A 23,547-nucleotide genomic window follows, 5' to 3' on the forward strand; every position below is an offset into this window, starting at 1 on the left:
GTCACACTAGATTACAAATAAATAAACCACAACCCAATAGCACAAATATGACAGTTAAAATAAGCAGCTAGATGGAGAAGCCCGATATTGTCAGAAAATATTTGAATGTGGGAGATCTTGTGAAGTGAGTGGTTGAGAGGATGTTGGTTTTGTTTGTGTGTGTTTTTAATGTATACTGTACTATGTTTTTAAGGTGTTCACATGATGGTTTACGGGAGTAAATTAAGTTGCCATCAGGGCAGTGTATCAGTTTTGCTTTTTTTTTTTCTGCTGTGTCTGCATTTGTGCTAAAGCATTATGTTATAGCCGCAACATTTTATGAAACAAAACAATTAACACACTTTTAAGGCTTTGTACCTTTTATCTGTAGCCAAAGTGTTTAAATCGCAGTTTACTATTTGAATGTTGTTTTTGAATCGTATACAGAGCATTTTATTACTTTGTGTTTTACTAAATACTTTGTTTGAATCTACTAAACTAAAAAAAAAGCTTTGGTTCTTTTACAGTAACGCTTACGAAATGAAATTTATGCAAGTGATATGCCTCTTAGATTATTAAAACAAAAATATTTGATCATAGCTTTAGTTTTGGTCAAAACGAATAAGTCTAATTATTAGTTATTATTCAAATTTTAATTGAATAAAATTTAACTTCATTTAATAAGGTAATTTTTTATTCATAATATATGTATACATAGCGTGTTAAATTGATCCTTTCAGAATGTGCGTTCCCATTTTAATATGAATGAATAGGTGCATTTTTCAAAACAATTATTTGAACATAAGAGCTTTCAAAGGCTCTCAGACTAGGAACATGACTTGTGAATTTGTTTCTCTCAGTCAGCTTTATACTCTTTAGGAAGATGTGACTGTTTGATTGAGTTTTTCCAAGAATATCTCTGGTTACTCTCTGTGTGTGTGTGTGTGCGTGCGTGCACGCGTGTGTGTGTGAGATGAGAGTGAGTGGAAGGCTACACGTTTAAACAGGAAATGGGGTGACACTAGACTGACTCACACAGCACAGAGGTTTGTGGGTAATACTGACAGAAACAATGGCATGTGAGTCAACCTCAACGTTTTTCACACTATTTTGTATATCATCAAAATAGTATCATCGGAAGGATATTTCCAAGTGGCCTTCGTGAGGGTTTTGGTGAATTAGTCATGTTTATTGTGTCCTTTGAATAAAAAGGTCAGTCATTACCGAAATACACCACAATCTTTAAATAGCGTAGCTACACTGTAATACAGAATTTTTCATTTGTAAATATTTAAAAGGGAATTATTTCCTTCCCTTTTATAAGTCACATAAGCTTCTGAAGATAAATGTTAACATTTACTGTATCCAACAAACCGATCAATAATGTGTATATGTATTTTTTAACATTGATATGATTATATTCAATATAATATGTTATGTAATGAGATTAGAATATAGTAAGCTGGCAATGGCAATAATTGTGGACTTTGTGTTGTGTTCATCAAATATACTTTAATGGAGTACCATAACTTTAAAAAAATATATTATATGACGAAGCACAGTATAGACTTTTAGAAGTAACGCTCTGTAAGAAAAAGAAAAAAAATCCATAGAAACATAAAAAAGGTACTGGTGATTTTCTGTTAAGTTTACAGACACTTCCTTTAACCCTTAAACACAATGTGTAATTCAAAATCAATATGGACGATTCCTTCATTTTAACAGTACACTATAAAAATTATATGATCAATAAGTTATGACAACATATGGTTTTACATAAGCAATTCCAACCTTTTTTTACAAGTCATTAAGTCAGTTTAATGCAATTTAAGTTGAAATGACTTAAACATCCAAGTTGATTGTACTTAAAAAATAAAAAATACAGTGAATACAGTTTTTACAGTGAACATTGGGCCCTTTTTTACATCTCTTTACAGCGCAGTCTTAAGTTTTCTTTATTGGACATCTACATCAAGTTAAGTTAGTGTCTCTCTATATTTATTTTTACGGTCTAATTTATCACAGCTTCATTGGACCATGTATCGTTATCAACCACACTTTTGCTGTGTAGGCTTTATAGTTTATTATAGATCATAAAAGTTCTCTCTATTGTTCATCAAATCAGATTTTGCTTTCTTAGTTTTTTAAGAACATTGGTTCTCTAAAGAAACTGAAAATGAGAAGTTCTTATTGGATCTTAAAAGCTTCCTGGACCTTTCTTTTTAAGAGTGAAGGGTCTCGAGTCAGACACACAGATGAAGGAAGTGCCAGACAGTTTCATGCAACCAACACGTCATATTCGCTCATCTAGGCCCTTTCGTGGCTTTGCATCATGAAAAAAAATAACTCGGTGGCTCATTGACCGTGATTTACACTGTGCTTACGATCTCTAGTTCACCTCACCAGCGTGACTGTCTGGAAGCAGGTGATCAATCTTTTCTTTCATTTCCAATCATTTGACTATCAATATCAGTGAGTAATTCATCCTAATTTAGTAACTCGCTTGAATGCAGTGGGTGGCGGAGGCAGAGGTTTCGTTTGCCTCGGTTGGAAAGTGGCTTTAATTTGACTTCTATGACTAAAGCAAGTGAAATTTGTGAAACATCCACAAAAAAAAAAAAGAAAAAAAAGCGCCCACGGTCGTAATAGTGGCATATAGAGTGAAGGAGCTGTTCTCATCGAGTGATCAGAGGACAAAGAGAGTTGAGCAAAAAACTATCCGGTGAGTCAGAAACACACCACCTTCAAGAACTCATTTAGGAAACATCACACACACTACTAAAATGCACCTTATTCTAATATTACTGTAATATCAGGTTGATCATTTGCTTTCTGTGTGTGGTTATTTGTAATGTAAATTTTGGTTTAGACTGACTTTTCGTGATTCGTGCAATCATCGATTTATCGTTTTTAATGAAATATTTTCGTGATGAGGTTTACGTGTTTAAATGTCTAATTGAAATGTTAAAAGTATTAGCAGTTACGTAAGCTGCTGAAATTCAGCTTTTTATTTGAGTGCATTTTAGCGTTTAGTAAAACCATGTAATTTGACATTTTTTAGTTTACATCTGAATAATTACTGTATGAATTCCTATTACTTTTTCAAACTGTATGTTTACGTCTTGATGCTGCGGCACGTTTTCTTAATATGGTTCAAATTTAGTTTACGGTGTTATTTTTCATTTGGCTTTTTACTAACTGACACGATTGCTTCCATAAGCGAGTCTTTGTAATATGTTTTATGTTCAGCATGCACGTTCCAGCCGTGTAATATGAACTAATTTAACAATAAGTGAACTGGACGGGGAAATCAATTTGCTCTTGGAAATGGCTGTGTAGATGGTCTGATGTGGCCATCAATTTCACCGTGAGTAAGAAAGAGAAAAGCTGTTATCCTCCTGCGAAGTGCAACACGTGCTCTCGCGGGATGAAACCCTCTCCTCCCCGCATTAACAGCTATTGCGGGTGTGTTTGTGTTTGTGTGTGTGTGTGTGTGTATCTGTATGAATGATGCCGTGCAGGATGGGACATGCCCCTCCATCCCTGCTGCTCTCTGGGAGGCGCAGGTGCTGTATTAGGATGAAGAGGGTGTCAAACAAGACCAAAACAGAATGAAATAGAAAAGTAAAGGACAAAGGAAAGACGGATAGAGCCATTGAGCTGCACGTTGAATAGTTTTGCTGATGGAAATTGACTTATGACTCTTAAGGGGTTTGTTTTGGTAATTAGAGGTTTTGGATTAATTATGACCTCCAGCTTGGATGAAGCGTTTATTATATTATATTATATTATATTACATAGAGGTAATTTCAAAGATGTTTAAGCTCAATTAAATATCAAGCTATTTGGAATGTTATGTGAATAAATGTGATTATTTGCCAAGCTATGTGACACACTTTGCTTAATGTAAAATTTAAAAAAATCTATTTCTTACATAGATGTAGTTTTTTGCTCTCATACATTAAAAATTCATATGAAAATATTTTGGATTTTAAATAAAGGGAAAATATTTTTATTAAAAAGCTCAAAGTGGTGAAATCTCAAGATTAAGATCCGCGTTAAAAATGTGTGAATTACTTTTTGGTGTCAAGGTGTGTATTTACATAGTTATTAATAGTTGATTTTATGTTGATATAAATTAAAAAAATCTTTTATCTAGCTTTTATGTATTTTTCACAACGTCCAAAAGCCTAAACCAGTGATGTATTTATATTGCGTTCTTTTGCGGAAAAATGATAGTAGCAGGATGAAAAGAAAACGTGACCAGTTTCAGCATCAATATACTTTTTTGATGAATCTTTATGATGGTTATTTGTCAACTACCCTTTATGTGGTTGATGATATAAGGATGACTGACAAAAAAAAAGCTAAAATCCAAGAGATGTTTTCAGTCAGTTCCTCTCTCTGTTTCAGTAGATATCAGGATGTCTAAAGCTGTCGATGATGATAAGATGGGGACTGAGTTTCCAGTCGATAGCACAGGTAAAAATTATTACTATGAGTCTGAGTGCTTTAAGATGTAGTAAATGTTAAGTTATTATATGCGTTATCTATAGAATCAATATAATTATTGTTATTAGTATGTAAAGTCATCAAGGAGATTTGTGTGTTGATATTGTGGGAGAGAAACATTGCATGTATAAGCATGTTTTATCATGTACACTATGATTCATGACTATTCCTAGATGTGTTAGTGTGTGTGTGTGTGTGTGTGTGTGTGTGTGTGTGTGAGTGTGAGTGATGAGATTTTGTTTTGTCATAATTCTCACATTTTCCACTTGGTCTGAACCACACACAGAACACTTTAGTCAGCCGTGGCCTCAATCTGACACACACACACACACACACACACTGCAGCAGCATACAGTAACCCAGGTTAAACGCTCCATGGTATTCCAATAATACAATGCCTCTGGCTAACCAGACCACACTTTTGTTGATGTGAGGGCTGGAGCCTGAGGCACTATTCTGACCTGATGTGTCCTTGCGTGTGTGTGTGTGTGTGTGTGTGTGTTTACAGACTCTGAGAGGAACAGTCCAGAGGCCAGCGATCAGGTGAGTGAACAACTTTCAGAGCAAATTTTATGTTAGTTGTTCGAGTGCATCAATATTGAGAGGTTCTCCAAAACCGTGACCATTTAGATCCAGGGGTGTCAGAGATCTGGTTTTGGGGAAAAAACAAAATCCAAATATTTAGCATATTTGGGAAAAAGAAATTCTAAAACCATTTATGTATTTTATAAAAATCAGTATCGTTAACTGCTGGTAGCCAATAAGAAAGCTAATAGATTATGTAAGAATGCATCTTAAAATGCTAGAGCGTTTCTTTTAATTACACGCAGCGTTCGTCATTTGCAAGTGCTTGCAGGGACAGTCCCGTGGCTAACATGCTCATTTTCCCACTTTGAAGTTTGTCGCTTACTGCAATAACAATATGGATAAATGCAATGAAAAATATGATGGTGAACTTTACAGTTCGTTTCCACTGATTGAATATTAAACACGGTGCATCAATACTGATATCTGACTAAGAAGCAGGACTCAACGAACACACTGTAAAAATACAAATAAATCAAGATTATTGGAGTGTTTTACAAGAAAATATTATTTTAGTTTTTCTGCTTTTGCAAAATTGCATGTTTAATTCAATGTGTTCTTTCAAATTAACTGTAAAACTGACTAGCAATTTCCGAGTGAAAATAGTTTCTAAACCTTCCTTTTTAAGCTTTTTAGATAATTTATTAAAGCTACAGTGATCCAGTTGAGGGCAGTGAGTTTTGTCCCTAATGATTTGTCCCTGTCTCATTCAGATCCAGCCAATGAAAACAAGTCCGTTCTGCCTGTCTCCTGCACCCAGCAACACAAAGGTGAGTGTGTGTTTGTGTGTTCATCTATTTTGACCGCGTTCGCCAACATGGATGCCCTCGGGTGATTATACGTGAACGTTGTAATATGCAAATGAGAATTCTTTGGTCTGTTTAAACCACATTCCTAACAAGATGCCAGGCAATTTACAGGAGAGAGAGGGAAAGTCAGCTATGACGCATGAAACTTATAAAAGGATCCGGATCGATAAAAAGAGAAGGTTTCGACCGATCGCAGGGCAGATGCAGTTAGTAGAGAGATTCTGGATGGATATTTACAGAACTAAACGAGTTGAACTGCTCCTCTTCTTTTGAATTTGTGAGTAATCAAGTCAATAACTGAAAGTGTGTGTGCTTATGGAAATGGCCTTGTGTGGTTTTTGTCTTTGACAAGAAAAGACATCAAGTGGTAGTAGGTATGAGCGGTTTATGATATTTAGCAATGGCCTTGTGTATTTGCAAACTAGCTGTACGAGTAATAAATTACAGTGTCAATTTAATACAGATAAATAAATAAAAAATGAGGCTATTTTAGTATTTTGTAGTATTAAAGTTTTTTTAATTAAATTAAAACATGCTAAACTAAATAAACTAAATAAATAGTACTAAAATAAAAAGGCATTTTTTATATTGTTGCCATTTATGTTATTGTGTGTGTGAGAACATTGATGTATTACATTATTAGTGTTTATGTGTATATGTATTATTCATATTCCATATATTGTTATATTAATAATATATATGAATGTGTTTTATAGGTTAAAGCCGAGGAGGCCGTTGAGATGACCAGTGTTCACGCTCCTCCTCCTCCTCCAGTTCAGCCTTCTCTACCACACACACAACTCATGCTGGCAGGCAGTCAGCTCGCAGGGGTATGTGCTTACACACTCACACGTTTTATGGGGACTTTCCATGCAAATAATGATTTTATACTTTTTATAAAAATGTCCCCACAACATCAAATATTTCTGGTATTACTATCCTTTTATCCCCCAAATGTAGAGAATGCATGAACCACACACTCACACACATAAGACACACTCACTCACTCTCACACACACACACACACACACACACACACACACACAAACTCACTCACATGATGAGACAAACAGGTACACAGGTGAAGTGAATCTTTGAGGGGAAACAAAACAGCACTAAGCAGTTTAAAATAACATTAGATTGTTATTCTTTTATTTAGTTAAAGCTGAAATGTCTCATTTTCAAACATATGGCTTAAATGATTTACTACTTCAATAAGTTAGCACCCCTGATATTTTAAAATACTTATTTTTAAAATAAATATTATTAATGATACATTTAATGAACCATTTAAAAAATATGTATGATCCGATCCGATTAAAATGTTCTTGATTTGTTTTCGTATTACTTTTTTTTTTATTATAATTTTTACAAATAAAAATAGTGTAATATTTTGTAACTATTTTATTTATTATTTAATACAAATTATTTAAATGTTCAGAGACAATATTATTAAGCCATTTGTAGTTTACTTCCCTCATAAAGCTAAACTCTGGCTTTGTGGCACTTTTACTTCAACCAATGGACCCTTTTCACAGGCTGGGATGATATCGCAAATCTAGTACAGTTTTTCACATTTTAATTTTACATTTTATATATATATATATATATATATATATATATATATAAACACTATAATTTGTTATACTACATTTGCAGTAAATTAATTTTTTTTTATATAAATACAAATTCATCTCCCAATCACCACTATAGAAGTTTACCCAACTATGACACCTATGACTTCTGCTTCTGAGAACCCTGGAAATGTGAAAAGGGTCCGTAGCATGAGTTTGGAAATCCTGCTCTGGAAATAACATGGCTATATTATATAATAATTAATCTGAATGAATGACAAATACGAATATTATATGGATCGCTTTTTTTCGCTCTCTTTCTCTTTTGCTCTTTAGTTGCTTCTATTAACTAAATGCAACATGCTTTCGGTTGATGTATAACCTTCTTAGCTTAACCATGCTGTGGATGCCATCTCAGGGCCTGCTTGCTTAAGAGAAGGCGCCACAGACGCCCCCTCTGCTGCTTGGTGACGCTGTTCTTCTCTCCACCTTTTCTCTCTATCCCTCGCTCCTCTTCTTCCTCTCTTTAGCTGGCCGCTCTCCTCCCTGCACAGCAGCAGCTGTTGTTGCAGCAGGCTCAAGCGCAGCTGTTAGCCGCAGCCGTGCAGCAGTCAAACGCAGCGCATGCGGCCCACGCAGCTGCCGCAGCCAATCAGCAGCAGCACACGCAACAGCAGCAGGCCAATCAGGCAGCAGCACAAGCCCAGTCTCAAGCCAAACATGAGCAAGCTCCGCCTCCTCTTCTATCGCAGCCTATCCAGCTCACTGCCCAGGTACCTTCTGCGCTGCCGTTCTACGCTTTAGGAAAATGCATTTTTGATCAGAGGCTAGATTGGCATTTTCCTGTATTTCAATTCAGGGAACGCTCCCGGTCGAATATACTATATATCAACAGCATCTGTGGCATGCAGTCAGTTATGAACAGAAAGTTATTGCAATTTGTCCATTAGTATATAAATACATAAGGTTGCACTTTTTTTTTTTTACTGTTCTTGCACTTATGTGTACTTACAGTGTACTTGCCTAAGAAAGTACTGGTTAATCTAAGGAAACTACACAGGTTAAGGTTAGGTTTAGGGGTAGGTTCAGGGTTAGTACCTAGTTATTACCCAGTTATTATATTCTTACAGTACTCTTACAATGTAAGTCTTGCAGACAATCTTGCAATACCACATTTAAATAAATAAATAAATAAATAAAATAAAATCATTAATTAATTAAATAATATAAATAAATAATAATTATAATATTATTAAATATTAATATTATAATAATTATTAAATAATTATAAATTATTTCATTTTGTTATTCAAATGTATTTTTTGTAATTTTAATATAATTTTGAATAAATCTTAATTTATTTTAATTTACTTAATAACAATTTAGTATGATTTGAATGCAAGGATTTAATGAATGTGTGAAATATGCATATTTTGTTCCTGAAACATCTGGTCATGTGCAAGGAAACATTTTGTTATATAATCGGTCATTTAAAGAATGTGAAATGAGATTAGAATTAAAATACCAGGTAAAGGGTTCTTCAGTACAATGCAAATTGCGCTTTTCCGCCGAACAAGTGTTTCTGTAACTTGACTTTGTGACATAACTGGACCTTTTTACTTATTCCCCGTGTCTTGACTTGCTCACTTGTCTTCTTTTCACCCTCATAAGGCTTTCTGTCTCTCTCTGAAGGACATTCAGCAGTTGTTGCAGTTACAGCAGTTGGTACTGATGCCAGGTCATCCTCTACAGTCCCCTGCTCAGTTCCTGCTGCCTCAAGCCCAGGCTCAGCAGGGTCAGCAAGGCAAGATGCGCCTATTCACACATTATTTAATTATGGCTATGGGGTCAGTGGAATCACTGAAACTGAATCACCGAAACACCCCATTGCCCTGTGTATGCATTACTATTATTTCACATAACAGTTGACTCTGTGACACCTATAACATTTGCGTGCAGTGATGTCTATAATGTGTAATTGCCATTCATGCTCTCTCAGGTTTGCTTTCGACGTCAAATTTGATTTCACTACCTCAGCAAAGCCCAGGGAGTCTCCTGACCACCCCACCTAGACTGGGGCTTCAAGCACAGGTACAAAAAAGGGTTTCAGGCTACATTGTTGTCCACCTCATGTTGCTTATTCAATTAGCAAATGGCGTCCAGTTATCATCATGGCATTTTACTTGAGACACTGCATTGTGGGATACAGGATTTGATGCAGTGCGCTCTCCTGCATACTGCAAAGTTTGGCAAATTTAATAATTCAAGTCAGTATTCTTCGTAGTATTTATAGACTACCAAGTTTGGGGTCAGTGTCTCTAATACTCACCAAGGCTGCATTTATTTGATCAAAAATACACTAAAATCAGTAATATTGTGATGTATTATTACAATTTAAAAGAACTGTTTTTTGCCTTCAAAAAAGCATTCAAATATATTCATATTTGGTGCTCAAGAAAAATTTCTTCTTATTATAATTATCAATGTTGAAATCAGTGTATATATATATACACACACACACACACACACACACACACACATATATATATATACCCTATATATATATATATATATATATATATATATATATATATATATATATATATATATATATATAGTTTAGAGTCCAATTCTCACTATTAACTAATTGCTTATTAGCATGTATATTACTAGGATATTGGCTGTTTATTAGTACTTATAAAGCACATATTAATGCCTTATTCTGCATGACCATATTCTACATCCCTAATCCAATACCTAAATTTAACAACTACTTTACAATTAATAAGAAGTAATTATGAGTTTATTGAGGCAAAAGTCATAGTTAATAGTGAGAATTGGACCCTAATCTAAAGTGTACTTATAAAATAATTTGAGTTGAATGGTAATATGCTATATAGATGATGATGTTATGCAAAAATGAAGGGAATCTTTTGGAATGGGTTTGAAATTGAAGGCTCTGTCTCACAGTAGATACGTGTTTGAGAAAGTAGTGTGTTTTCCCAATCTGTGCTGTAGCGTCATCTTGACGACAGGCTGTGGTCATTGCAGAGGGAGAAGAACGTGGAGAGCGTTGTGAGCTCCGCCCCCTCCTCCGCCCCTCCCATGAGCTCCGTTCCCACGGCGACGCCCCATCCCGAGGAACCCAGCGACCTGGAGGAGCTCGAACAGTTTGCCAGAACCTTCAAACAGAGGCGAATTAAACTAGGGTTCACACAGGTGTGAAACACAGTCACGGTTTTCTGTCACAGTTTGACTTTTTTTTTAATCAAACTTCAAAAAATAGAAATGAAAAACAATTAAACCTTCTTTCAAGACACTTATTTTTGAGATGCTGTCAATATCAAGTCAAGTCAACAATTATTAAATTAGTTCATTTCATCTATGAAGCAGTTCTGCATGAAAACAGTGATGTCATCGTCCAGCTCGGTTCAGTTCTCATCTCAGTGCAGTCAAATCAATCAATAATAATGTTGAATGTTAATAAAGAATACTTGTCAAATACACTGTAAGATTATGTATATAATTAAGGGTGGCCTATGGCATTAATTATAATCACAATGGTCATTCTGAGCCATTTTAAATCTTTATTTATTTAAATTTTTAAATACCATTTTAATATAACTTTAATGTATGTATACAACAATCATGTTTTCTTTGTATTTCTATTAAAATTATATATATATATATTAATAAGATTTTGTGTATGATTATGGGAGGCATTAATTAAAATAACTCTTTCTAAAATTTAATTTAATATTTGAATGCATTATTTGGGATCAGACTTTCCTTATTTAATTTTCTTTTTAAAGAAAGTTGTCAAAAAGGTCTAAACCAATAACGAAGATGCAACCAGTTGGAAAACCAGTGAGAAATGTAGCTTTAGTTACAATATTCAGTGAAGAAAATAAATGAGGAGATAATTTGTGAGAAAATAACATACAAGAAAAAAAGCTTAAGTTGGTATTGAAATCTATGGAAGATTGTTTCCTCCACGGAATAAAACAATTGAAAAGATAATTGCGAATTTATTATTTTCGTCCGAATATAAAGTCAGAAATGCAAAATATAAAGGACAATTCTGACGAAAACAAAGACTGACTTTTTTTCTCAGAATTGGGAGTTCATATCTCACAATTCTGACTTCATAACCCACAATTGCGAGTTTATATCACGCAATTCTGAGAGGGAAAAAAGCCGGAATTGCGAGATGTAAATTCGCAGTTGCAAGAAAAAACTTGTAGAGATAAAAAGTCGCAATTACCTTCTTTTTTTTTTTTTTTTGTGGCGGACACAAGCTTCCATAGAAATCACATAGTATGTCTGTGAAACACAAACTTAACAGTCCTCAAGCTAAACTAGTCCTGTCTGCTTAGGGATAAAATGATGAAAGGAGCGAATGGTAACTCTGCTCCTTGTCTTCATGCAGGGGGACGTCGGTATGGCCATGGGGAAACTGTACGGCAATGACTTCAGTCAGACCACCATCTCACGTTTCGAGGCTCTCAACCTCAGCTTCAAGAACATGTGCAAGCTCAAACCCTTGCTGGAGAAATGGCTGAGCGATGCAGGTGTGTGTTTTTGTCACACATTGGTGTTTCATGTTTGCATTCTTTACGATTCGTGTTTGAATGTGCGTGTTTGCGTTACAGAAACCATGGCGATAGACAACATGCTTCCGAGCCCCAGTTCACTGTCCTCACCTCTGCTGGGCTTTGAAGGGTTGCCTGGACGCCGCCGAAAGAAACGCACCAGCATCGAGACCAACGTCCGCATTGCCCTGGAGCGCAACTTCATCTCGGTTAGTCAGACTCATTAACAACACACACACACCGTACCACCAAATGTTGCAAGATTTTAATTTCCTGCTACAGAAATCACATTTCGTTCAAATGACTCGTTCATTTGACTTGGTTTATTCCGCACAGCACACCTCAGCTTCATGACCTCCTTTTTGCTGTCTCATGATAAAAAAAATATTGGTTCTCTTTTTGAAAATGCTGAATCCATTTTTTTTCTCTCTCTGGAGAAACAGAAGTCTACCAGCAAACTAATTTATTGCAATATACAGTATAAGAATTATGTCACCACATTAAACCCCATATACTTCTGGCGTGATTGTATATTTTTATGCATTATAAACATACAATATCATAGGCCAGTCCAGTGTATCAACAGTCCAGAAGGTTGTCCATAGACACATATATAGAAGTTTGTTACCAACCAGGAAAAAATAAGAAATGATAAAACAACATGATATTTTTATAAATAAAATAAAAAATAATTATGAAATATAATGAAATATAATAATATATAATATAATGCATACATGTAAATATATAATTATACATTTTATTATATCTCATGTTAAATTGCTTGCAATGTTGGTAGTCTGTAAGTCGATATGGATATAATAAAATAATAAAAACCAATTCCAAAATATAATAATATATCATATATTAATAATCTTATAATAACTTGCTTGCAATATTCATTTATAAGTTGCTTTGGATAAAATAACATAATTAAAATAGACTTTTTATTGGTTTACATGGTAAGTGGAACAAGTAGCAATAATAGGTGAATCTAAAAACAAAAAGGGAGTCAAGGCACAAACTTTTCTAGATCATTCCAATGTTTTATTAGCCTGGCTAACGTCAGACGGTCTGGGAACCACATGTTCATTTTCTCGTATTTGAGGCGTGGTTTACGAATGCCCAGAGCCGTTTATTGGGCGCTACGAATGTCTATCAAATGCGCCTGTACGTAGCTCATAGCCAATCGTTTCAATTATACCAGATGACGTATGTAGAGCGACATAAATTCGACGAGGAAGAAGACGATGGGTCAAAGATTTATGTGTACACGATGGCGTTCAGCGAATATTGCCGTCTAAACTACTTAGAAGACTATCTAAGGCTGCATCGAAAGGTAACTTCGCGTCTGCTGCCATGTTGGATCCATAGATATAAACAAACTGCTTCGGTGTGTCGCATAGACGTCGTCATCGTCTTGCTGCTCCCTCCCCGTTCTGTGATTGGTTCCCTTTTTGAGGGGAAAATCTGGTCCATGGTGTCCAGGCTGCCTAGCAGCGTGAATAAAATCGCGCAAGGCAGCATGGGGAAACCCAGGCTAATGTTTTATACTAAACAATACAGATTTATTAATCCTCAAGAGACAGTTTAGTTTTATGGTTGCACATGAGTCACAAAACCTCCACAGTCACACTTTTTCTCTGGTAAACACCACACCTGTGTTGTAAGCTTTTTTCCAAGGAAACCCATCTAATATCAAGTCAAGGCAAAGAGCCAATACGCTTGAGGCGCCTCATGCTGCTTCTTTCCTTTTCTAAGTAACTCATTCTGCCGGTTGGCATTACGCCGACAGAAACTTGAATTATAAAGCATGTGCATTTAATTATAAAACAGTTCCATTATCAGATAATACAGCAATTATAAAACAAGTCTTGTGTCCTATCAAGGGAGCGGTGATCAAATCAACCTCATGAATAATTTGATTTTAAATGAATTTTAGAAAGAAAAATTCCTCAATGTAAATTCTCACTCTTCTGTGTTTACATGCATTTTTGAGTACCAATTGCGTCTTTGATTCACTGCATGCTTTTTCTCAAAATATTTTGTGCATCAACATGAAATTGTTTTGGGCTGAAACTTGGTCTTGGCCTGAGTGCTGGTGTTTGGCATGTCTCATGTACTCATGCATCTCACCTCACCTCACCCCCTTTAGAACCAGAAGCCTACCTCTGAAGAAATCCTGCTGATGGCCGAGCAGCTCAACATGGAGAAGGAGGTCATCCGCGTCTGGTTCTGCAACCGACGGCAGAAAGAGAAGCGCATCAACCCCTCCAGCGCCACCCCTCCGCTGCCCACTCAGCCCCCAGCACAGACGCACAAGCCCCCCTGCTACAGCCCGCACATGGTACACCCACTCATGGCTTTAGCGATTGATCTGGCCCAAAGCCATTTCGACTGACAGCTAGTGTTGAAATGTTGTTTGGATGGTGCATGGTGAGAATGGGTGCAAATGTGGTATTAAAGAGACATGTCTGGTCATGTTTTTGAATAATGTTCTGCCATAAAATGAAAATTGGACCTTTGAAAGTAAAGGACAATATTAAAGAATGTCATTATGAGATGTATGTTTGTTAATTTAAGTCTCTTTCCTTTTTTCTATAGATGTCCAGTCAGGGACTGGTTCAGGTCGCTACCAGTCTCAGCACAACAGGTGAGAAGAGCAGTTAGAATGAATAATAGTGTTGTTCACCTCACAGTTGTGGTTACAAGGACAGACACTGAATCTCTCTCCGTACGCAGCCGTCAGTCCCACACCTTCTGTGGCCTGCCCTCTCAACCCCAGTGGACATGGAGTGTTAAGCTCCGCCCCTTCTTCAGTGACTCCGCCTCCTCTCAGCACAGTGAGCCCCACCCCGCCGAGCCTCGGCAGCCCTGGCCTGAACACAGGGTAAGAAGCTGTTTCATGCATTTAGGGCAGGAAAATGCTCCTTTGACACTGTTTGAATTTAAAATAATAATAATTATGAGAATTCATAACAGTTATTAATAATACATATTACATAATTATAAATTATTCTAAATATGTAATTTAAAATAAATTATTATTATTTAAACAATTATTTATTGAGGTTGTTTAGTTCAACTAAGAAAGCAACATATTGAGTCAAAATATTATGAATGTTTATTTATTCTTGTTTATTATACTTTTAAACATTAGACATTGAAAACAATACTCGCAAATTTGCACAAATTCAATATGTTGTACATATGATAAATTATCTTAAAGCAGGAATGTTAAAAAAAAGAACATTAATAATAATAATAATAATAATATTTAATAAGAAATTAACCCAGTCAATTATTTGTTTAGGTTGATTTAATCAACTAACAACTAATAAATTGAGTGATAAAATATTGTAAATTATCATTTATTCTTATTTATGATACGTCTATAATATTCAACGATATTTGCATAAATCAATTTTAAATCCAATGCTTGAAAATTGGCACAAATTCAATATTCAATGTTGTACATAAGGTAAACGATCTAGAACTGGACTATTAAAAAATGATGATGATGATGATGATTATTTAACTAGAAATTAATCCAATCAATTATTTAGGTTGATTTAATCAACTAACAAATATTATTATTATTTTAATTATTACTATTATTAATCAATTATTTGATTTAATCAACTAACAACTAATATATTGAATGATAAAATATTGTGAAATGTAAATTTTTTCTTATTTATTATACTTTGACATTTAAACAATATTTGCACATTTTCACAAATTCACTATCCAGTGCTGCAAAATGTAAATGATCTTATACTGAGATTGTTACAAATATGTATAATAAAAAATATTATTATTAAACCAGAAAATCAGGTTTTTGTTTAGCCTGATTTCAACCTATATTTGAATCATAAAATATTGTGAATGTTCATTTATTATTATTTATGATACGTCTATAATATTCAAGGATATTTGCATAAATCCAGCATCCACTGTTTCATATTACCTCATAATTTCACAACCGTAAATTTGAAGTCCGTGATAAAAACACATCATCATTCTGTCAGCAGCTTTCATTATGACAGAGCATTCTGAACTGAAATAATTACAGCTCTGCTGTAGTCTTATCAGACTTGTTTTCACGATAAAATCTCTATTCTCAGTTGTGTTCCAAACCTGTCTAATTGAATGTGAACAGCATGCTGAATTTCTTGCTCTTGAGTTTTCTCGTCTTAATGTCATTCTTTCCAGCATGTGAAATGAACACGAACTCCACGGTGGACATGGTTGTTCTTGAGATGTCACTAAAAATGCTTGCTTCTCTCTGCATGTATGAATGGCGTATGTTTGTGGACACGTGTAAATGACACATCACACACATTACAGGAACACAATGATGGGTGTAAGCACAGGAATGAACCAGGCCCTCATCAGCAGCAACCCTCTGGCCACAATGCAAGGTTTGTTAGTTTTATGGTTAGAGGACGAGAAAAACAATTAAAAGAAGATTAATTAAAAGATATACATTAAGAAACTTGGCTAATGGGGGATGAAACCTCCCATCACTCGCCATCAAAAAGCCTTCTACTATTTTCATATATTCTCCACATATTCATCACATCTTCATCCTCACTTCTTACATATGTTTGTCTGTGTGTGTGTGTGTATGAGAAGAACTGTGTTTGTGCACCTTGTCTGTCTGTTTCAAAAGCACTTGCCATTTCTATGCCCTTACATTTGTTCTTGAGCTCATATTCATCCTCATCACTTAAAACCCTTTTCCAGCAACACCGTACTGGAGCCGACGCACAATCTAGAACTGCTACATTTACCTCAAAGAATAGGCAACTCTGGGCCAATGTGTTGCCTCGCAGTTGACCAAACACCCCCTTTCTGTTTTTTGTCGTGTTGCACAGCTACTTCAACCAGTTTATTTTCCCTGTCTGTCTATATAATCGCAATTAATATGAAATCGCTCTTAAGACCAGTTTGGATTATTTCGATTATGAAATTGTCCAACAAAAGACAACATTTAATAACATGTTTTTACTCCAAACTCACTTAATAACGAAAGTTGAGCATCCTTCTGTGAGATGATGTGGCGTCTTACACTGTATAAAATACTATGAAATAATATTGTGTTTATTAGTCATGTTTAATCAATCAGAGCGTTTCAATCTTCTGTTTATTTAGCTAGTCATAGTGTGATGCCCATATGGATTTCCTGGAATGACATGCGTTATCGTACTTCTGCGGCGTCGCATATTTGGGAGTTTCTGAGCGAGAGCTAGCTCTCTCTCTTTCTCTCTCTCTCTCTCTCTCTCTCTTTATATATATATATATATATATATATATATATATATATATATATATATATATATATATATATATATAATTTGTTTGTCCACTCGTTTTAGCACTTTTGACCACTTCCACAGGTAGTCGAAAACGGATTTGACCAGATTGCTTTCGTCTGGTCTTTCGGTTGTCAGAGGAGAAACGAAAGCTGATGCTCTCCGTATGTTTTTTTGTTCTCTAGTCGTGTTTATATATAAATTACGTGAGCTTGTTTCATCCATTAGATCAAAGATCTGAAAAAGTCCATACATTTACCTACCTACCCCCCCCCCCTTGAAGAAATCAGGACAGAAGTGGTTAAAAGTGGACAAAAGAGACGGATTAAAATACCAGTTGTCTCACTCGCCCTAATTTGCTCTCTGTATTTCTCTCTTTCCCTCTCTTCTTTCATCTTTTTACAGCCCTAGCTGCCAGTGGTGGCCAGATTCCCATTTCCGCTCTTGAGGGCAGCGGTCAAATGTTCCTGGGTGGAGCTGGATGTCCAGGAGCTGGACTGCGCCAGTCCCTCTTCCTAAACCGCCCCACTTTACTGCCCCTGGCGAGGAGCGCAGGCATGGGTGTGGTGGGCCACCCCAGGGCTTCTCCGCCTCCTGGCGTCAGAGGCGGAAGCCCAGACTCGTGCTCCGTCTCCCCCTGCTCAAGCCCCGCCTCCTTCTGCTCATTAGGTGACGCCTCACCCCCCCCTCTGGGCGGAGCTATGGCTGAGTGACGCCCACACCAAGCTACTGCACTTGAGGGGAGTCAGAGGGACGGAAGAATGAAGACAAACAAGACTCGCCTTTTCAACCAAAGCCATCTCTCAATCCCTCCATTTCTCTCTTGTGCTCTCTCTCTCATTATGTCTTTGAATGCCAAAAATACAGAGAAATGAGCAGAAGAGAACAGGGATAAGGAGAGAACAGGATAACGGGGGACTTTTTAAACCAAAAAATGTATCTATTCAGCGTGGAGAGGTGGCCTCAATGGAGCTACTTTGGAGAATGTACATTTATTCCTTTCTGAATAGAAAAAGACAAAACTACATGAACAGATTTTTTGAGGGCAGGGTCGTGAGCCAAAAAACTTTACGAAGAAACAACAACAGAGGAAAACGGGTGGCAACGAATGGAACAAAGAAAGGACATTTGACAAGTGTCACTGGATGGTAGAAAGAGAAACCAAAAAATTAAACACATGGAAGAAGAATGGAAAGACTCACAAAGACAAAAAAATGACGAAAAATACCAAAACCAAAATACCAAAAATCAAAACCAAAAAATCGGATAGAAAAGCTTTAACTAAGACTTTGAAACCTGAATTGTCCAGGATCAGATTAACTCTACAAAACACCAAACACCTTTTGCTCAATTTTCATTGTTTTTCATGCACCCCATTTAATGTAAACTCGTTTATTTTTTTTATTTTTTTTACTATTTGTAAATGTATTTCTCAATCTACCTCTGCTATCAACTATTTAGATTTACTCATTCTTTTTCATTCCATTTTCATCAGCATTTTTTCCTACCAAATTTAAGATGAAAAACACAGAACGACAGAAGAATTTGGAGCGATTTTTTTCTCCATTTTAAACAGTATTACACACACATATACACTGAAGTTACTGTGATCCCGATTCCCTTTCCATCACTGATCATCCGCTGGAATCCATGCCTCAAACTTTGACACACTTTTCTTGGATACCAAAGCATTCGTCTGGCCTTTTGCGTCAGCTAAAAAAGCGCTCGGACGACAAGACCTCAGACATGTCAAAAAATCCAACGTACACAAGGAGAAATTTTCAAATAAATCCCCCTGAGCCCCCAAACCCCTGCCCTCCATCCTCTCTGGACCCCTCTCCTGTGCCTCGGGAAAAAAATTGTGTGGTGAAAAAGGCCAAACGGAGAAAAGGAACGACAGGCAAGAGGAGCAGCGACTGAAGAGGATCCGAGGAAACCTGCAGGGGGAAATCCAACAACCGAGATGCGGAGGGGAGACATGTGATGTCGCCGTTTTTATTTTTTTTCAACACAAGGATTAAACCAAAAATGAAACCAAACCAAAACCAATGGACTAAAACTGAACTTTTACTCAATGGAATGAAACCAAATACTAGGAGTGGACCACAGGAGGTGGACAAGGAGGATGTTTTTAGAGTAGCAAGACTCGATGACGGGAAAAGACTCAACGTGGCTTTGACCAGAAGATCATTCCTTCACCTCCTCCCTCCTTTCCGTTAAGTCGATGCTTTCACTCTCCTTCCTGGACGGGAGAATATTTATTAACCTCATCGAACTGAACTTCAGAATATATATATATACATATATATTTTGTTTTATTGCTTTTTCCTCTTGGTCTGTCTGTTTATGCTGTATGACTCGTCTCATTGCTTTATATTTTTGGGATAATGGGGTGACGTATTGCCTATTTTCATATTTCGTGTGTTTCGTCATTTTGAATTGATCGTTCCGGGGGGTTTCCCTCATCAGGCGGTTTGAAACAATACTGTGAACATGTAGCTTCCAAGTTTTGCTTCGATTGCGAATGTTGTGAAACGATAAGCCAAAACTGAAGAAATACCAAAAGCGAAAACTTTTTCTTTTTTGACACCAAATAGCAACCTAACCAATGCACAACGCGTGGAGAAAGACCGTATTGGTGCTAGGTCTCTTCGAGGAGAAATAGGGAGCAAAGAGTGAGACGTGTGTGAGACGTGTGTGTGTGAGTGTGTGAACATGGAAGCTCATCTCCAGCATGGAAACCAAACCGAAACACGGCCGGTAAGCCAACTTAACTTTCGCTCGGCGTGTCGGCCAAACTGTTTTTGACTGTGTGATCTTAGACGCATACAAAAACATGGGCAAACGAGAAATGTAGAGGTTGTGGGGGACGGGGTGGGATGGGGTTTAAAAGCAACTGGAAATCCGGTTGGCGTTACACTTCTAGAGGGAATGTACCTGTTAGTGCTTTGATAGATTTTGTAGGAAAAAAAATCTATGTTCAACTGCTTACTATTGCTAATGTAAAAAAAAAAAAGAAAAAAAAAGGATGTGATAAAAATAGTCCTTATGAAATGTTGATGATGATGATGATGATGATGATGATGACTTGATTTTAGACCAAAAGCTTTAAACTGTCTCTCTTTGATTTTTTTTTTCCCTCGAAAATTTGTATTTATTGTGTGTGGGGAGGGTGTATCAAGGATTTATATGTTTCCAACTCTTCATCTTATTTATTGGCTTATTTATGTATTTATAGCATTTTAATTTATCGATTCGGCCTTTTTTTAAATCTTTGTAAAACCAAACTGGGGAAATGTGGGGTCGCTAAAAAAAAAGCAAGTGTCAACAAAGTTTTTGAAACCAAACTAGTTACTAAAACTGACTGTTGTTTCTGTGGGGTAACTTTCTAAAAAATCTGCCCACCGCTTTCGAGAGATGAAAAGTTTCCAAACTTTGTCTCTATAACTTGATGTAATATATAGTTATGGGCTAATTTTAAGCATAACTCTTGTTCCAGTTTGTTCTTTTTATTTCGATTTTGCTCTGTTTTTTAGATGCGTTGGATGAGGGAAAAAGAGTGAGAGAGATACGCTTCTGCATATACCTCATGTTTGATTAGAAATGCCAAATAGATGGAAAAAAAGCTTTAAGAATTTGACAAAGGGGAGCAGAGGAGATGTTGCTCAGGAGAGGGTCTTTTTAGCGTCTTTTTCGCGTGAGTATAAGGGTTCACAGACTTCCCCAGATTATCTATCCAACGTCCGGTCCCAATATCCGGCCCACTATCGGTGTTGAAGAACAGTTGGTGGCAGATTTGGTTTTCACATCGGTTTTCAATGTGTACGTTGCTCATGTGATTATTGGTTTTTGTATATATCTCTGTGTGTTGCTGTGTGTGGACGGCTCTGCTGTAGAGGGCCCTGAATGATACCAAAGTTAAACCTCTACCGCAGGACCTCTCACATACTAGACGCGCTCAAATGCATGGACGTTCTTGTAGACATGCACACGCAAAACTGTTCTTCAACCATATACAGCAGGAATGTCCGCGACTGCAGCGTTGTCATTGTGCAGTATGTTCTGTTGTTTTGCATTGCCAAATAGAGGTAAGGCATTGTTCTCTGAATTCTTTCTTTCTTAGCTACATTCAAATTAGAACTTAGAACAGTTCTGTTCAGTTATGTTGACAGTTTACGGGGTTTAAATGAATATCAAATGCAACATATTGTTTGCCTGTTTTCTTTTGTTTTTCCCTTCAACTACTACAGCTTCAATCCAAAGGTAACTGATTAGGTCAACAAAGGAAGATTTTCTTGCCAAAACCTCAAGAGTTGAAACCAAAGAGTTCTGCCGTAACATGTTGTCAGGAAACATGCAGATGCTTTTCCTTTTGTTCTCAGAACACATACCCGCTTCTCTTTTTGACATTTGATGTTGATCATGATGATGGTAACTACATGACGATGGTCACTTTCGACTCTGTATCTGCGTTTTTGCGAAGATCCTTTTTCCTCTCTGTCGGTGTGTGTCTCGCTCTTACCTCAGAAGCTCTTCATGGAATTTGTAATCCGCTCTGGATTTCAATCTGGATTTTGTTCAGAACTGTTGAACTGTCTGTTACTCATCGCTCTCTGTGTGCCTGTTGTATGGGGTGGGAACGGGGTGGGCAAAGACGGGTGGGGGCCAAACAGCCAATAAGTGTTAGGATTAAAGTGCAACTTTAGACCAAAAATGTGTCCATGTCTGGTTCTGTTTTCGCCTTTATATTTCAAAAAGCTTGTGTGTGGGGGGATAAAAAGGATTTTAATTCTACACTACACTTAAAGTCCCCCTGTGGTGAAAATCAAGCTTTTAATGCTGTTTATATGTCTATGTCTGGTGTTTTTGATGTGCTTTAAGACAAACCATGTGCACATTTCTAAGTCAACACCATTGCTGAGTATTTTCTCCTTAAAACTGCAGTGAACCAAAGACCGTCTCAAAAACGCGGTTTGAAATCGCTGGTGTTTCTGATGTCACAAACTACCTTGTAACCAATCACGTCAACATGTGACCAATGAGTGGATCTCTGAGCGTGTGCGAGTGAGTGGAGGCGGGGCTCGTTTTCATATTCAAAGAACCACGTATGCTAAATGAGGCACGAGTGTAGAGTTACATTCAAGCAATTTTAAAGCATGACAAAAAAAAAAATCAAGGAATTGTTTTTTAAACATGTCATTTTGGTGATCAAAGGTGAGTTTTAAGGGATAAATCATCAAAATGAGTTGTTTACCAACCGACAACCAAATCATAAGAAAAATTATAGAATTTCTTCTACAATCAAGAAGGTGATTTCTGAGAAACGCTGTTGATATTTGAAATCACCCCTAACAAGCACACCCCTCCCAGTCTCTTTATCATAGCTGAAGCAAAATAATGCTTTGGGAAAAATTAAGCGAAGGTAACAAATAAATGACAAGGAAGAACATATTATACATACATTACACAAAAAGCAAGAGTTGGTCGCCAGCAGCACACCAGCTCCAGACAAACTATAGCTGCGTACCCTTTAAATTGCACGAATTGAAAATACACCCTGGAAACACTTCCGTCAATTTAGCAAAAACTTCCATATATCAAAAACGTTTTTATGCTCGCATGAGGTGGTTTTTCAGGCAATTCGAAAAAAAGGAATATTTCTCAAAACTGCAATGGAAACAGTTTTTTCACATTTACAGGTCTCCTGGGTGGTGTTTGTAAAAGACAATCATTCTTTAAAGCAGCACTCAGTAGCTTCGGGATTTCTACGCTGTATTCTCGCTTTTTGCTCGCAGGTTTCTCTCTAGAGCTCCCCCCACAGCTTCGGAATAGATATTTGACAACACTGTTGTAAAAACTCGTTGGTGATTCTCAGACACCAGAAGCTAGTAGATCAACGACATCAATGCAGATGGGACATTCTTTAAAACGTCTTCTTCATTCAGGTTCGGACAGCGTGAGGGAGCGCAATAATGACAGCATTTTAGCAGATTTCTTTTGGCCGTAAAGCAATTGTTTACATCGCGAGACCTGATATCACGCGATACTTCCTGACGCGGCGGCCGGCGGCCCGCCGCCCCAAAGTTGCAAGTGCATATTTTCCGCTCACGGGCACCAGGGGGGTGCGAAACGACCACCATTCAACCCGAAATAAGTATTATAACCATTCCAATGACTC

The 23,547-nt window shown here is 36.7% G+C and overlaps 1 protein-coding gene across 5 annotated transcripts in view; it reads left to right on the plus strand.

The window, feature by feature from the left end:
• pou2f2a (POU class 2 homeobox 2a) overlaps window positions 1–20,227 on the plus strand; it is a 50,130-nt gene extending 29,903 nt beyond the window's left edge. The window contains exons 2-15 of one of the 5 annotated variants that reach the window (XM_084424752.1): window positions 4,393–4,461; window positions 5,000–5,034; window positions 5,790–5,846; window positions 6,602–6,715; window positions 7,990–8,232; window positions 9,131–9,263; window positions 9,459–9,550; window positions 10,478–10,678; window positions 11,889–12,030; window positions 12,112–12,260; window positions 14,207–14,398; window positions 14,656–14,704; window positions 14,794–14,941; window positions 17,775–20,227. In XM_084424752.1, coding sequence (XP_084280878.1) covers window positions 4,393–4,461; window positions 5,000–5,034; window positions 5,790–5,846; window positions 6,602–6,715; window positions 7,990–8,232; window positions 9,131–9,263; window positions 9,459–9,550; window positions 10,478–10,678; window positions 11,889–12,030; window positions 12,112–12,260; window positions 14,207–14,398; window positions 14,656–14,704; window positions 14,794–14,941; window positions 17,775–17,817 — 1,667 coding nt within the window. In that variant the 3' untranslated portion in view covers window positions 17,818–20,227. Of the gene's footprint in view, window positions 1–4,392; window positions 4,462–4,999; window positions 5,035–5,789; window positions 5,847–5,994; window positions 6,163–6,601; window positions 6,716–7,989; window positions 8,233–9,130; window positions 9,264–9,458; window positions 9,551–10,477; window positions 10,679–11,888; window positions 12,031–12,111; window positions 12,261–14,206; window positions 14,399–14,655; window positions 14,705–14,793; window positions 14,942–17,774 lie in introns of those variants that run through there. The other 4 variants (XM_084424753.1, XM_084424754.1, XM_084424756.1 and 1 more) reach the window with 4 other exon arrangements.
• Window positions 20,228–23,547: the final 3,320 nt, after the last annotated feature.

This window comes from Rutilus rutilus, assembly GCF_951802725.1.
Source record: "Rutilus rutilus genome assembly, chromosome: 11".
Lineage (NCBI taxonomy): Eukaryota > Metazoa > Chordata > Actinopteri > Cypriniformes > Leuciscidae > Rutilus > Rutilus rutilus.